Raw genomic sequence first — 13,387 nt, 5'->3', positions numbered from 1 at the left:
GGTCCTCGGCCCGTTGGAGCCCTCTTACTGCATGGGAATTGTAGTTTAACAGTGCAGATTTATTAGAAGAAGTGATTTAACTGGATTTTCTCTGCATTTGAGTTTTATTTCACAAATTTTACTCTCTTGCAAATATTATTTTCTATTATTTCACAAATTTTACTCTCTTGCAAATATTATTTTCTATGAAACGTTCATAAAGCAATACGTGTGTAGCACTCAAACGTGTTAACGAAGCACATGCGGCAGCAACATTGGTTCCGCCCTGTGTTTTTGTCCGAGCAGTTTTGACGTTACGCCACGATGTCCATGCTAGAATGATAGTTTAGTCTGTGACCGCTGCGATGAAAATGTGTCATTCATGATTTTAACACTCCTCTCCACATTGCCAATAAGGGGTTTGGGGACACTGTAAACAAAGCCATGGCTCGGGTTGTGAAAGTGTTTCGGACTCTGCGGAATCACTGGAAGAAGACAACCTTTGCTGTGTGCGTGCTGTCTTACGGGAGCCACTGGCTGTATGGTAAACACTGGTGAGTGTCTCTGCAGGGTATGATAGATATTCACGGGTCACTGGGAGTACAACAGGCCTGTTTTTGTGTCTTACATTTGATGTGTTGTATCTTCACAGTGATAATGTTCTGCGGAGAGAGGCTTGCCTAGTGGCCAGGGTAAGACACCTCTTACTAAAAGACATCACATGAAGCAGGGTGTCCAAACTTTTGACATGAAAATGCACGGGGGCCAATACAATAACATTAATAAAATGAAAAAAACAAAAAAAAAAAACAAATCAGGTTTTTAAATGACAATGTAACCAAATCTAAGACAATCAGGCGTGAACAAATCTAAAAACCAGTTTCTTTAACATCTGGAGTCAAATAACACAGAATAAATTATATGGAGCACATTAAACTTGCATGAAGTTGATACAAATCTTAACCTCATGTTTATTTTAAACATGATTCATTATGAGTAATGCAAAGTCTAATTTAAAACGTATCACTCTTGCGCATCTCTTTAACAAAATTATTCAGAAAGTAATATTTTGTGTCACATCTACAGATATATACCAGCAGCAGTTATGTCCTTAAAGGTTCAAATGCTTTGTTATGTCAAATCTTCCAGCCATACAGTATCTGACAATCCTAGCAGGTGTTGGGTCTCAAAAAAAGTTGTGTTGATTAGAAGATTGTTTCCAACTTGTCAGATTATTCAATCCAAATTAGGTCAAATAGTATTCTTCTTCGGGTGAAAAGAATAAAACGTAGGATTCATCAGAGTCGGCAGCAGGTAGAGCTTTTATTATCTTGACAGACAAACAAAGCACAAGTCATCCATGGAAAAGACTGTTTCCAGTCCCAAAACTTCTTCTTTTATACTTTTCAGTGTCAATGACATAAGTCCTGCCCACCTTTTTATACACCCACAACATATTGGTGTAAACACATACCAGGTGTTCGGGTTACTCCAGGACACACACCTGGTAAAACTTTGGGACTTTCCAATTTGATGGTGTCTCCCTAGACACTGTCCTGTAGCCATTTTTTTTCACAGCCACAGCTTACACAGCTGGGCCTGTGTCTTCTTAGCAGTACACTCACAGGCCTCTTGGCCTACTGTAGTAGACATTTCTCTTTTTTTTACTCTACTTTTTACAAGATGACACCATTAAAACCAAGCTTGTTACTTATTTTTTTAAAAACCCTTTGTTACTGTTAACTTACACCATTCTGTCATAGATGTCTTTAAAAAAAACAACTTTATAAACTCTTTAACATGATAAATTAACTTTTCACTAAAACCATGGTGCTCATTATTTCATTGACAATATTGTGTGCTCACATAAAATCAACTTTACTTAAACCATAGTGCTCTTTACCTGATTAACAGCATTTTGTGTTCACATTGTATTCATTTCCACATACATTTGATTACTTCAAGCCACATACTTTAAGAAAAGAATCCAACTTTGAATGATTACTTCAAGCCACATACTTTAAGAAAAGAATCCAACTTTGAAGCACCCATTGCTGGGGCCTCTGATTAAAGGCATGACATTTTATACCACACAGGCTATGAATAACATAAAAATGAAGCTTAGGGCGTGACATAAACCTTCTTCAAATAAATATAGTCTTTAATCATCATAATTTCTCTTAGGAATTTGGGCGTCAACAGATAGCACCACAGGAGGCCCTGAGGAAAGCAACAGTGATCTTGAACCCTGCAGCCTGCAGTGGGTAAGAAGACTTCTCATTAACACTTTTGTCCTCACTTCAGACACCAGTTTTCTCTCAGAATATTGGTCAATTTCATATCTCAATCTTCCCCAGGAAAGCCAACAACCTGTTTGAAAAGAATGCTGCTCCTATTTTACACCTGGCTGGTATAGAGGTTACAATAGTAAAGGTATACTTTGCTTTTTCCTACATGCTATATGTGGCTCTAGTAGGGATCCCATTGATTGACAATATGTTCCTCTACAGACAGATTATGAAGGCCAGGCAAAAAAACTGATGGAGCTCATGGAGCAGACAGACATGCTGATTGTGGCCGGAGGGGATGGCACCTTGCAGGAAGTCGTCACAGGTTTACTGCGAAGGCCAGATCAAGTAGGTGTCACATGGTTATTGTGTTGATCTGTCAAAAACATTTGGTTTATGGTTAACTGAAAAGAAGATGAGGTCAGCTTCATCCAATTCATCTTTTAATAACACCACTGGTGGATGTTTTTGGTTACAGGACAAACTCAGTAACATACCAATTGGATTCATTCCACTGGGCTCGCACAATTCCCTGAGTCCAAGTCTTCACCTTCTCAGTGACAACAAAGTCAAGTAAGTCATCAGTGTCATACCTAAAGATCCAGATGTTAACGTCACACAATCCCATCATAAACTGTTGCATTGGCTCTGCCTTACAACTTAAACTCATTTTTCAACCGTACACATTTTTCAGAGACATTACATCAGCAACACTGTCCATTCTGAAGGGAGAAACCGTACCTCTGGACGTGCTACAAATCAAGGTGAGAAACTTCATTTTAAATAATTCTTCATCAAATATGATAATTAAGTTGAGCTGTCATCTAAGGTTTTATTTTGTGATATAACGTGTTAGTTTGACGGGAACTTTGTGTTTTGTTTTTCAGGGGGAGAAAGAGCAGCCAGTCTTTGCTCTGATGGGACTACGTTGGGGTGCGTTTAGAGATGTGGCGGCAACAATCAGCAAGTAAGCTCACGCTCACATGCATATTTCCAGGTAAACTGTGACATAATAACCTAATGCAAAACAAAAATGTATCATATTTTTCCATAGATATTGGTACCTTGGACCATTGAAAACAAATGCAGCACATTGGTTTAGAACTCTACGGGTAAGGCAATATATGTTTGTTTTTTTAATCTTAACAAGCTTTGGTTAGAACAATATATTGAACGAGTGTCAAAATCTTTTTCATTTCATTTTTTTCTTTTGTGTAACTTTTAAATTCAGACTTTGCAAAGCACATTGGCATGACACTGACACATTGCAGATTTTCTACAACACGATTGCTTGACTGATTGTCATACTAAATCACTCTGCTGCTCCAGTGTGTAGGATATAGTGCAGTGAGGTCACCGATTGCAATTAACTAAATACCACTCCACTGCAAACTATGGTGGCCGCTAATAACACTGTGGCCCCATTCAAATCATCTTTTTTGCTTTGAAAGGTTCATAACTGCAAGTATTTACACGGCAGCCATGTTTCATATTCTCTAAATGCTAAAGAAAAGTACTTCAGGCTGCAGTGCTTCCTTTCTTATCTCCTTTAACTGAGGATGCATGTAAGTGTGTTTTAAAAGCTTTGTTTGCTCACAAAACATGATCTTTTGTGCTTGATCAGCGCAGACTGGAGTTTGTTAACAGTGACAAACAGATATGCGTTATATACGCTTGTCTACTTTATGAAACCTGGTCTGTAGCCTCATTGCACTGCATTCTTATAAACGCTGATGAACCGTTCATCTAGCCACTGTCAGTTTGCAGCTTGCAAAATACAGTTTGCTGTCTGCTGTAGTGTAAACGGTCTTTTCCGAAGTCCCTATGAATACTGACATCCCTGTCACCTATGACAAGTATGTTTTCTGACTGATTTAATTATGTGGCTGCCAATGTATTTTAATGTTGCACTGTTGTCAAATCTCTCAGGAGTGGCCTCTGGTCCGGGAGGTCTCAGTCTCTTACTCGGCTCCCAGCCTCCGGCCCCCTGACCTGCCCACTCAGAAGGCTCCGAGGCCCAACTTGCTCTACCGCATCGCCCGCAGACTAAAAAACTACTGGAACCCTCCTGTTGAAGGTAGTGTGGATTGATACTTGAATCACAGGATGACAACACAACACCCAGTTACAGTTAAATATTGAGAAATTTACCATGTACTTTGGTTTATGTATTCAGAGCCCCCAAAAGTAGAAGAGCCAGAGGAGTGGAAGGAGCAGCAGCTGTCGACGATAGAGCTGCTTGTCCAAACACACAACAAAAACCCTGTGGAGAGGGTCAGTCCAAAAATAATTGTATTTATAAAACCCTGTAGCCACTCCTATAAAATACCCAGCTGAAAGCTGACATGATCTGACATTTTGATTTCCATATCTTGCAGCGTGTAACTGACTCCCTGATGATCTGTGCAGAACCAGACGACTTCACTGTGGGCGAGTTCATCACTGTCGGGTTAGTAGTTTCACTGGCCAGTACACATAATATTAAAGCTCATGTTTATGTAAACTGAAGTCAAAGAATGGAAATGTTCTTCATTATAGGACTAAAAAAGAAGAGGACCCCACTGTGTTCACTAAAGCCTCCACAAAACTGGAAGCCAGTGCTTGCCGACTGCAGCTGCCAGAGGTCAGAAACTCTTTTAAGTGACCTTATTTTATTGTGTCATGTCCGATCCAATCAGAATTATTTTTGGACCATGCTAATGTTTGTCAGCATACTCCCTTAAGCTCAGTATATTAGTTCTTGTCTTGACATTGAACTTTATGTTCCGACCCCGCAGGATGCCGGTGGCTTCTACAACATCGACAACGAGGAGTATGAGGCCATGCCTGTGGAGATAAGGCTGTTGCCAAGGAAACTACGCTTCTTCATCAGTGCAGAACGCAGACAGCAGCTCCTCTCACAGATGCAGTGAGGGTGGGGAAAAAAAAAAAACATTAATCCAGAAAGAAGACAGAAACTGAAGTGGAGAGAGAGACAAAGACAGAGAAGCAGTTGCCATGAAACTCTGAGCTCATTTTGTAAACACATGTCTGCTTTCCCCGCAGTTTAAAATGATCCTGAAATACTATCAGTTTGAACAGCTTGTGTTACTACATGTAAACATTACTTTTAACAGAAGGAGGGTTGTATTACATGTCTTTGTGTGTCAAAGGACCAAGCTTTTTGTTTTCTTTAGCCAGTAACTCATGTACAGGTTGTCTTAAAAATTCCCTTTTATGTTTACTGAAAGGTTTACTATCGGCATCACATTTGAACTTGGTCAATAAAAATAATATTCATACAATCTAACACAAAGTGTTTTTACAGCAGTTTCTCTGGGCTTTGTTGGAAAGCTGGCTGTAGCTACTGGGGCTCAGAAGAGTATGTATAGGTTGAAGGTATATATTTATGAAATAATATGGAAGAATAGAAGGATGCTGCTGCATTCTGAATGTATTGCAAATGATCCAAGATTTTGGACCAGGAGTTTTCACAGACTCCCTGGTGAGGCTGGGTCTGATCTGACAGATGGTGTAGACAGCAAATCTGCAGGATTAAGCAAGTGGCTGCATTGCAGGCCTCTTACGTGTTAGGAAAACACAATGGGTGGCGGTCTAGAATGCAGGCTTTCTATTAAAAAAATAACAGATGATGCCATCAGGATATTTTTTTTTTTAACTCTGGAAAGTTCCCCTCTTGAGCCACAGAGGATTATAGATTATACCACTAGGCTGAATAGTAATACTCCTCATGTGAAGTGAATATTTGTAAAAACATGGGAATACCCCTTTAAACTAGTATATAAAATAAATATATAAAATTGGTTCCACTTCAACCAAATACACCAGTAAACTGCTGCTGATATGTAAAAGAGTCAGTATTGAAGCTTAAACAATAAAATGCAGTATATAATCATATAATGAAACACTGCATGAATCACTTTTTTAAAGCTGTGAACACATTTTAGTCCCAACACTTCTGTATTTCTAAGAGCTATTTTCACTTCACATCTTACATTTTACTTATAGGATATAAAAACTGTTTCCACCACTGATGGAGAAAGTTTCTCTCTGCCTTCTCCAGATCATCTTCAAAGTACTTTTGTGTCTCGTAAAGGAATGAAAGCAGTGGTCCTGTTCATAGAGGGAAGTGAGAGTGTAGGTTGAGTAGGATTATGAAAGAAATGTAGAAAAATAGTCATGCACAGTTAGAACCAGATGATTAGATAACACATAAACTGTATCAATGTTTTATTGTTTTACAATGGCAGTACAGTGAGAATAAAAGTTGCTCATGCTATTGAGTTCATGTGTACATTTACTGACATCTCTTACAGTGTTTCACATTAGTTAAAGGTGAAGACTTATTTGTTATTCTGTGAATACTCTTGATTTACATTACAATCAAGAAAAGGAAACTTGGATGTGTTGCTGCATGTGTGCAATACTTTTGCCGTCTTTGACATTCAGAAGAGTGACACACTGTACAAACGATTTAACTAATGCTGGTACACATCTGTGAGAGGCTCCACAAAGAAGGCATTTTTTTTTTTTTTTTTTTTACAATAGTGTGTGTTGTGGACATTTACATACACCTGTAAAGCAAACACCGTCAGAGGCAAGAAGTATTCGTCTCCCGACGAGTAAATAGACCAGTAAAAGTCAACAGGTTTCACTGGAGACAGTAAGGTCATTCAGAAGTGCTCAGGACAATGAAATTAATCTTTCAGCAAATACTGTTGACGCACTTACAGAAACAAGTCCGTCACTTTGCTGCAGTACGTTTGAGAAAAATCACATTTCTTTAAGGCCCCATTTAAACAACAAAGCTTAAGTGCCCTTCTCTCTTAAATACAATTCTTGTGGCACGTTTTAAAAATGTTTTAACCAACCCAGAAAACATCTTTGGGGGCAGTCAAGACAAAACATTACAGGCTATAAGACCATCAGTAGTTCTCAACCTGGAGATCAGCCCCAAAAGATAATTTCTGAAATGTGATGATGAAAAAACAGAATTAATAAGACATGCTTTTTAAAAAACGACTTGGTGTTTTAGCTTGAATCAGGAAGGCCATGAAATGGTTGTGAACCTCTACTTGAAATGTATATACGAGGCAAGCATCAGCCTCATGTGTTCCAACGTGGAACAAATTATCACTCTGATTAGCAACTTGATGGATGAACTATATCAGTCTGCCAGGGTAAATTCAAAAAGACACAGTTGGCCCATCTCTAAAGCTGGATTCCCTCAATGGTACTGTGATGAAAAGGCCTAGAAAAACCCTCAGCAGGAACAGACTCTGCGAATCTGCCCGTAGAGAAGGAGTTAAAGCTTCTGCTCAGGACAACAACACAACTCCAAAACCACAAAGAGATCTTTGTCGAGGACACAGACAGGAGGGGGACGATCTCTTTGAAGCTGATCGACAAGTAAAACTACAAACGCCTCCATCAAGGACTCGTCATTCAACAGGATCACAGACGATATACTAGCTTCCTCTGATGAACCAGCCTCTGGTTTGAGTAAATAGAACAAACAATGAAAGCCTGTATGCAGAACAACACACACCCTCCACTCCATAACCACTTTGCTGGCTCAGATTGTAAGTCATAAACAAGGCATTAATAACAAAAAAAGTAAAGCACGATCAGGAAATAGTCCAGTGGTGGACATGGTGCAGCATTCATGATAAGTTAGTGTTATAGAGTCACATTCATCGACAATTTGAGAACCTCAGCTGATCACGATGCGTGAACGTAAAACACGTAACACGACAAAAAAAAGTCTCCAGATCGCCTCCGTCACTTGTGATCAAACACAGGGACACTTTGTCACACACATTATCGTGTTGAAGGTGCATAAAGGTGAACGTTCAGTAATTACCAGCATCTCCCGTCTCATTCTGAGTCAGTTTTATAATAAAATCCCGGTTATAAAAAGAGGATATCACACTCATTAACAAACGTTTATCACCTCATTGCTCACTTTCAGTTGTGAAAGAAATAGCAAAAACAACAACAACAACAACAGAGATATGTGAATAAGGCTGATCATTTAACACACAGACTCCTATTGCTTCCTTTTTGAAAGGCAAATAAAGTGGTAAAAAGCATTCGATGTACTAATTCCCAAAGCAGCTTCGTCAGAACAAGAAAGCACACTAAGACAGCTAGTCTCCTAGAAAATGTATTTGAAGCACACAGATTTACTCCAGCATTAAAACTTGCCCACATAATCTGAATCTTCAGACGAAACGTTAAGTGGCCCCCAAAGTTTCAGTGACTTCTTCATTGTGACTGGTGCAGCGGGGGAAACGACAAATCATCCTGCTTTGATGACCACACTTCATCAAGACGTCTATACTTTTATCCAGTGCTTCAGTCATGGCCACGTTAGCCGGAATCAAAGTCAAACAAGAACACACAAACAAAAATTTCTGACGAAAAAAAACATAACATGACATACGGTGTGAGCTCACTGCTGCCCTGTGTCACTGTCCGCCAGGCGGGTGTTTCATCAGCCACTGTGAACCAGCACGCCAAGTGTCCTCATCATCCACACTGGTTGAAAACAGTCTCCACAGGTCAGATGAGAAGCACACAGAGGGAAAACAGACACCCAAGAGGGGACAGGAGGCAAACAGATGGAAGTTCCAGGGTGGAGGCAGTGTCTTTAGTATCTTGGTGTGTGTGTGTGTGTGCGGGCCTTGAAGGCACAAATATCCAGTGGTGTTTTTGAGTTTCCCCAGGTGGAGGAGGCTCAGGGACAGCAGAGGTTGTCTATGACCAGTGTGACGTCAATACCGTACACCTCCAGCAGGTCGACCAGGAAGGAGCGATCGCCCTGGGGATCCAGCCCCATGGCCCTCACGTGCTCAGCAGTGAGGGTTGGATCAACGCTCCCTGCTACCTCGGACAGGGTCTGGAAGATGCGGTTATTCATCTCCATGAAGAACCTAGGATGGGATTAAAGAGAGCTGCATCACCCTATGGTCCACTGCATCATATTTTAACAATGACACTTAAATAACACTAATAAATGCCTGCGATTATGACTCAAGGAGCAGCTATGAATACGCCTGTCAAGGACTCACAGGATGAAAAGATCCTCTTCGTTTGACGTGCAATCTCCATCCACCTCCTGAGAGTACAGCAACATTTGCCTGGGGAAAATGCATTAATGGTGATTAAATCAGACGATAACATACAATAACCGTGATGCTATTTTACGGTGTGTACCTCTGTTCGCTCAGCTTCCTGTACTTCTCCTTATCTGCTGCATTCAGTCGAAGTAGCGGCTGCAAATGGCTTCTGTGCGTTTTCACATTCTGGTTATCAATGTAGACGTCGTACAGCTCCTTCTTCTCCTCGAAGATCTTCTCTGTGGTGCCTTCGAAGTGAAAGACGAAAGCATGCTCACATATAAAAAGGATCATTTCCATAGATTACAAATTGTGGTCAACTGAGCATTTACATGCAGCAAAGCTCCACTCACAGGCCACATATGACATCTCTGTTTCCAGGGTGGTGATGTCAGCTATGTTGATGTAGAAGAAAGGCCGTAATTCAGGCACAGAGACACCGATTCCAGGTAAGGAGACATTGGCCAGGCAGCAACAGCAATACACTGAGGAAGCACAAGAATACAGTGGATGAAATATCTGCATGTAAATAACCACAGTTAGGATGCAACATTAGTATATTTATCACATCCTGGGCTTTTATTGTGAAAAAAAAACAGACTCTATGCTACAATAACAGATTGCAACCGCACTTCTCACCTCTGTAGCAGACCACACCTACAGGTGGAGGGGAGAAGATGAGGAGACGTTTCCTAAGCAGCGCTAACTTCCACAGCACCATTATCTGCTCCCCGAAAAACTGAATGAACTGAGACATGCAGCCAGCCGGATGGGTGATCTGCAGGGGGGGGCAAGAAAAAAAGTGACACGCATGTTGTCATTTTCTGACTGTGCAAACACGCCAGCACCGACAATATAAACTCGTCTTTCTGCTTTCAGACCTTCATTTCTGGATGCATGCAGCGGTTGATGCTGGTGACACTCCAGGTTGGGCAAGAGGTGACGAGACCATTTCCTGTAGGGGGAAGGACGGCCTTCTTATCCTCATAAAAGGCCTCCAGTGGAGAATACTGTCCTGGACACTGCAACTGGTGTCTACAAGGCGATGACAGGAGGAATAGGAAAAGAGAGAAAGATGAATAATGTCTGTATTCATGATCTGTATGCCATGTTCAGAGCTCGTGCATTTGTTATGCACTGTTAAGGGATATATCCGTCATCTATAATGCAAGATTACAGACTGTGCTTAGTTAGTAACCATAAACTGCATTGTGGGATCATTTGAGGCCACTCGAATTACACAAACGGCACATTTCTATTTGTTTTAACCACGACAAGACATATTTTCGCATCTGCTCGCTACTGTACGGTGACTGCAAAGAAGCCACAGTAACCACACTCCCTTCGGATGAATTCATTTCCACTTGTATTTGGCAGCAACCTGAGACAGCTGTGGCTGTGTCGTATATTTATGCATAGTCAATGAGTAGATAAGCTTTTTTTGTGAGAGGACTGAAGCAGAAGAGCTACTGAAGAGAAAAGAGAGGCTGTCAAGGCCACTTCCACTTCTATGCTTCGATTTCATACAAAAACCGCATGTAAATGGGCTCCTGTGACGATAGCTGTGACTGGGACTAACACTGAGTTCATATTTAATAGATGAGAAAGGGGTTTTTTATAACAAAAAGGAAGCAAGGACTGGAGGTAGGCACATGAAATGAAAGCTGTGAACACGGTTTTGTGAGAAATGAATAAGGTAAACAGAACATAAATAAGGTGGTGCGTAGGTGACAAAATAAGAAAAACACACACACACACACACACAGCATGTCTCACCTGACTTGGTTCTCCAGGAAGTGCATATAGCGGTAAAGCAGAGTGTAGGAGGGAGACAGAATTCCCACAGACTTCATCCTCGCTCCTCGCTCCAGCTCACTCTCCACGGGCATGTTGGCAAAACAGGCCAGCCCAAAGTAGCCGCCTTTACGGAAATATCTAACCAAAGGCCAAAACAGAGAAGCGGACGAGTAAACACAGAGTGACAGATTGTCTGATGGGAATTAAACAGACGTGAGATTTCATGCTTCTACGTTACATGAAGTCGTTGGTGATCCGATGGGAACCACTGGCCATCGACTTGAATTCAACTCCGTCTAGGTTGATGTCGTGAGGCAGGCACCACTCGATCATATTCCCTGCCATTCACACAGAAAATAAACCACACAGTTACTTCACACACTATTCACTTTCCTTTTGACTGCTTCCCCTTAAATCTGCATGGAGAAACCAGAGGTCAGAGACAGTAGTAAAGCACTGACTCAGCAACTGTAACTCTCTATGCACTGACCTCTTCCCCTGACTTTGTTTTCCGTCGTCTTTGATGAACTGGTGATTGAATATTTTGCTTGTTTTTAACTGTATGTTAAAATGATCAAATTCTACTCTAAAACTGAGTGGATCTTTTTATTCCAGACAGCTTTAACTCTTGTACGTAGTCTGTTTTAAAGCTTTTATTTTCAATTAAGCAAGGATGTTAATGTTATTTGTTTTCACAGGGTTGCACCACTGTGAATCTATTTATTAGGATCTTGACATCTTAAATGTTTCCCCCTCTCACCTGTGCTGATAGCAGCATACACCCTTCACCCCCATGACTCAGTATAAATTATTAACTGGGACTGACACCCTGCATTGTTTTAAGAAATCCTTAAGCTCGTCTAGTCCACAACAATTTTAAGCATGACAGAGAACAGATCAGATGCTCTTGCTATGATCTGATTGCTCACCTGATCTCGTATCAAAGGTCACCACAAACACAGCCACGATCTGGTCTTTTTCCTCCCACTGATCCCTCACCGAGAGGCCGGGGAAGTGAACATTGTGATCCGTACCAAGAGGCTGCGGGCGATCCCACCCGTGCCCAGAGAGCCCTATCCGCGGACGGCCCGGGCTTCCGTCCCCGCTGGCAACAACAGCTGTTACACTCCTCGTCGGGCTGTAGGTGATGGCGGCGGTGGCGGTGTTGGTGTTGGTGTTGGTGCCGCAGCCACTGCTCCACCCAGTACCAGCCGCGATGCCCGCTGGTGCGCGCCGCACGGCTGGCTGCGAACTTTTCTCCGGCGGTGCGCCTTCCTCCCGGGGCTGAGAAGGCAGCGGCGGCGGAGCCGGTTGGTTCGGATCGGGTGGTGGGATCTCCTCCCAGTCCAGCAGCGGGGCTCGGTCCGACTGCTTCACCATGGTGGTGGTGGTGCTGCTGCTGCCTGCGAGGACTCAGGAAGGGAGAAAAATATGACAAAACTCCGCTGTCCGGTTGAATCGAGTAGACTAAACACGTTGTTGGAGCCGGATCATGATGTCCTGCTGCCTGCTGGGTTGTTATCTGTGTATTTGTAAGCGTGTCACATCCACTGACGAGCTGTTTTCCCTCCTCCTGTCTCACTGTTTTGATGACGTCGCTGACTTCCGCCCACGTGTCTAGATTACTATTTAATATAATGACCTAATTATGACCAAGGACTATTTATTTTGCCCCTGATAATTAATATTATTATAACATTCACGCAGAGATTCGAGCATTAGAGCGCATTACACATTGGTCTTTACGGTATTTTCATGAGATTTAGTTTTATTTGAATTTGTACTTTTCTTGTGATTGTGTCAATTTTTTATGTTTTAGTCAAGACAAGCTTAAAAATAAGACGCTATGTATCATGTATATTCAATATTCATGAGGGAAAATGGACAGGAAACACGTTCATGTACTTTAATAATGAATTCACATTATATAATAAACAATATAGCATTATAGTATCAAGTGTTAAAAACAAAAATGCGACCAAGACCTATAAGTTATTAGAATAGGGTGCATGTAACACAACCTCTGCCACTGTTAAATGTAAATAATTTTTACATTTTTATTATTATTATTATCATTATTTATTTAAAGTTTTTTCTTTGTTTAGCCTTTTATTTTGTTATCATTCATGTTTCTGTTTCTATCTTTCTATGTCAATATGTGCTCGGTAAATAAAGTTGTAAATAAAGTTTTAACTTTAGATT

The 13,387-nt window shown here is 41.2% G+C and overlaps 2 protein-coding genes across 2 annotated transcripts; one reads left to right on the top strand and one right to left on the bottom strand.

Moving 5' to 3' along the window:
• The first annotated feature begins 178 nt into the window (after window positions 1-178).
• agk (acylglycerol kinase) lies at window positions 179-5,556 on the top strand. The gene is made up of 14 exons (XM_010756832.3): window positions 179-533; window positions 632-671; window positions 2,164-2,243; window positions 2,337-2,412; window positions 2,490-2,615; window positions 2,746-2,840; window positions 2,962-3,031; window positions 3,155-3,234; window positions 3,322-3,379; window positions 4,197-4,344; window positions 4,444-4,541; window positions 4,646-4,716; window positions 4,806-4,890; window positions 5,045-5,556. The coding sequence occupies exons 1-14, from the start codon at window positions 424-426 to the stop codon at window positions 5,177-5,179; spliced, it is 1,272 nt and encodes a 423-aa protein (XP_010755134.2). The 5' UTR covers window positions 179-423; the 3' UTR covers window positions 5,180-5,556.
• A 909-nt stretch (window positions 5,557-6,465) lies between these two features.
• dennd11 (DENN domain containing 11) lies at window positions 6,466-12,903 on the bottom strand. The gene is made up of 9 exons (XM_010756834.3): window positions 12,115-12,903; window positions 11,424-11,523; window positions 11,165-11,323; window positions 10,270-10,423; window positions 10,028-10,166; window positions 9,742-9,873; window positions 9,486-9,636; window positions 9,341-9,409; window positions 6,466-9,202 (listed from the first exon to the last, which is right to left on the bottom strand). The coding sequence occupies exons 1-9, from the start codon at window positions 12,563-12,565 to the stop codon at window positions 9,007-9,009; spliced, it is 1,551 nt and encodes a 516-aa protein (XP_010755136.2). The 5' UTR covers window positions 12,566-12,903; the 3' UTR covers window positions 6,466-9,006.
• Window positions 12,904-13,387: the final 484 nt, after the last annotated feature.

Source organism: Larimichthys crocea, chromosome XXI, assembly GCF_000972845.2.
Source record: "Larimichthys crocea isolate SSNF chromosome XXI, L_crocea_2.0, whole genome shotgun sequence".
In the NCBI taxonomy this organism is placed as follows: Eukaryota; Metazoa; Chordata; class Actinopteri; family Sciaenidae; genus Larimichthys; species Larimichthys crocea.
The sequence above is the reverse complement of the archived record's forward strand: the minus strand, read 5'-3'. Positions and strand labels throughout refer to the sequence as shown.

Excerpts from the sequence above, each read along its gene's own strand:
- agk (XM_010756832.3), top strand. The coding sequence starts at position 424 with ATGGCTCGGGTTGTGAAAGTGTTTCGGACTCTGCGGAATCACTGGAAG. Across the intron at positions 3,032-3,154 it reads TGGACGTGCTACAAATCAAG|GGGGAGAAAGAGCAGCCAGT; the intron begins GTGAGAAACTTC and ends TTTGTTTTTCAG. Across the intron at positions 4,345-4,443 it reads CTGGAACCCTCCTGTTGAAG|AGCCCCCAAAAGTAGAAGAG; the intron begins GTAGTGTGGATT and ends TTATGTATTCAG.
- dennd11 (XM_010756834.3), bottom strand. The coding sequence starts at position 12,565 with ATGGTGAAGCAGTCGGACCGAGCCCCGCTGCTGGACTGGGAGGAGATC. Across the intron at positions 10,424-11,164 it reads TTCCTGGAGAACCAAGTCAG|ACACCAGTTGCAGTGTCCAG; the intron begins GTGAGACATGCT and ends ATCGCCTTGTAG. Across the intron at positions 10,167-10,269 it reads GCATGCATCCAGAAATGAAG|ATCACCCATCCGGCTGGCTG; the intron begins GTCTGAAAGCAG and ends CCCCCCCTGCAG.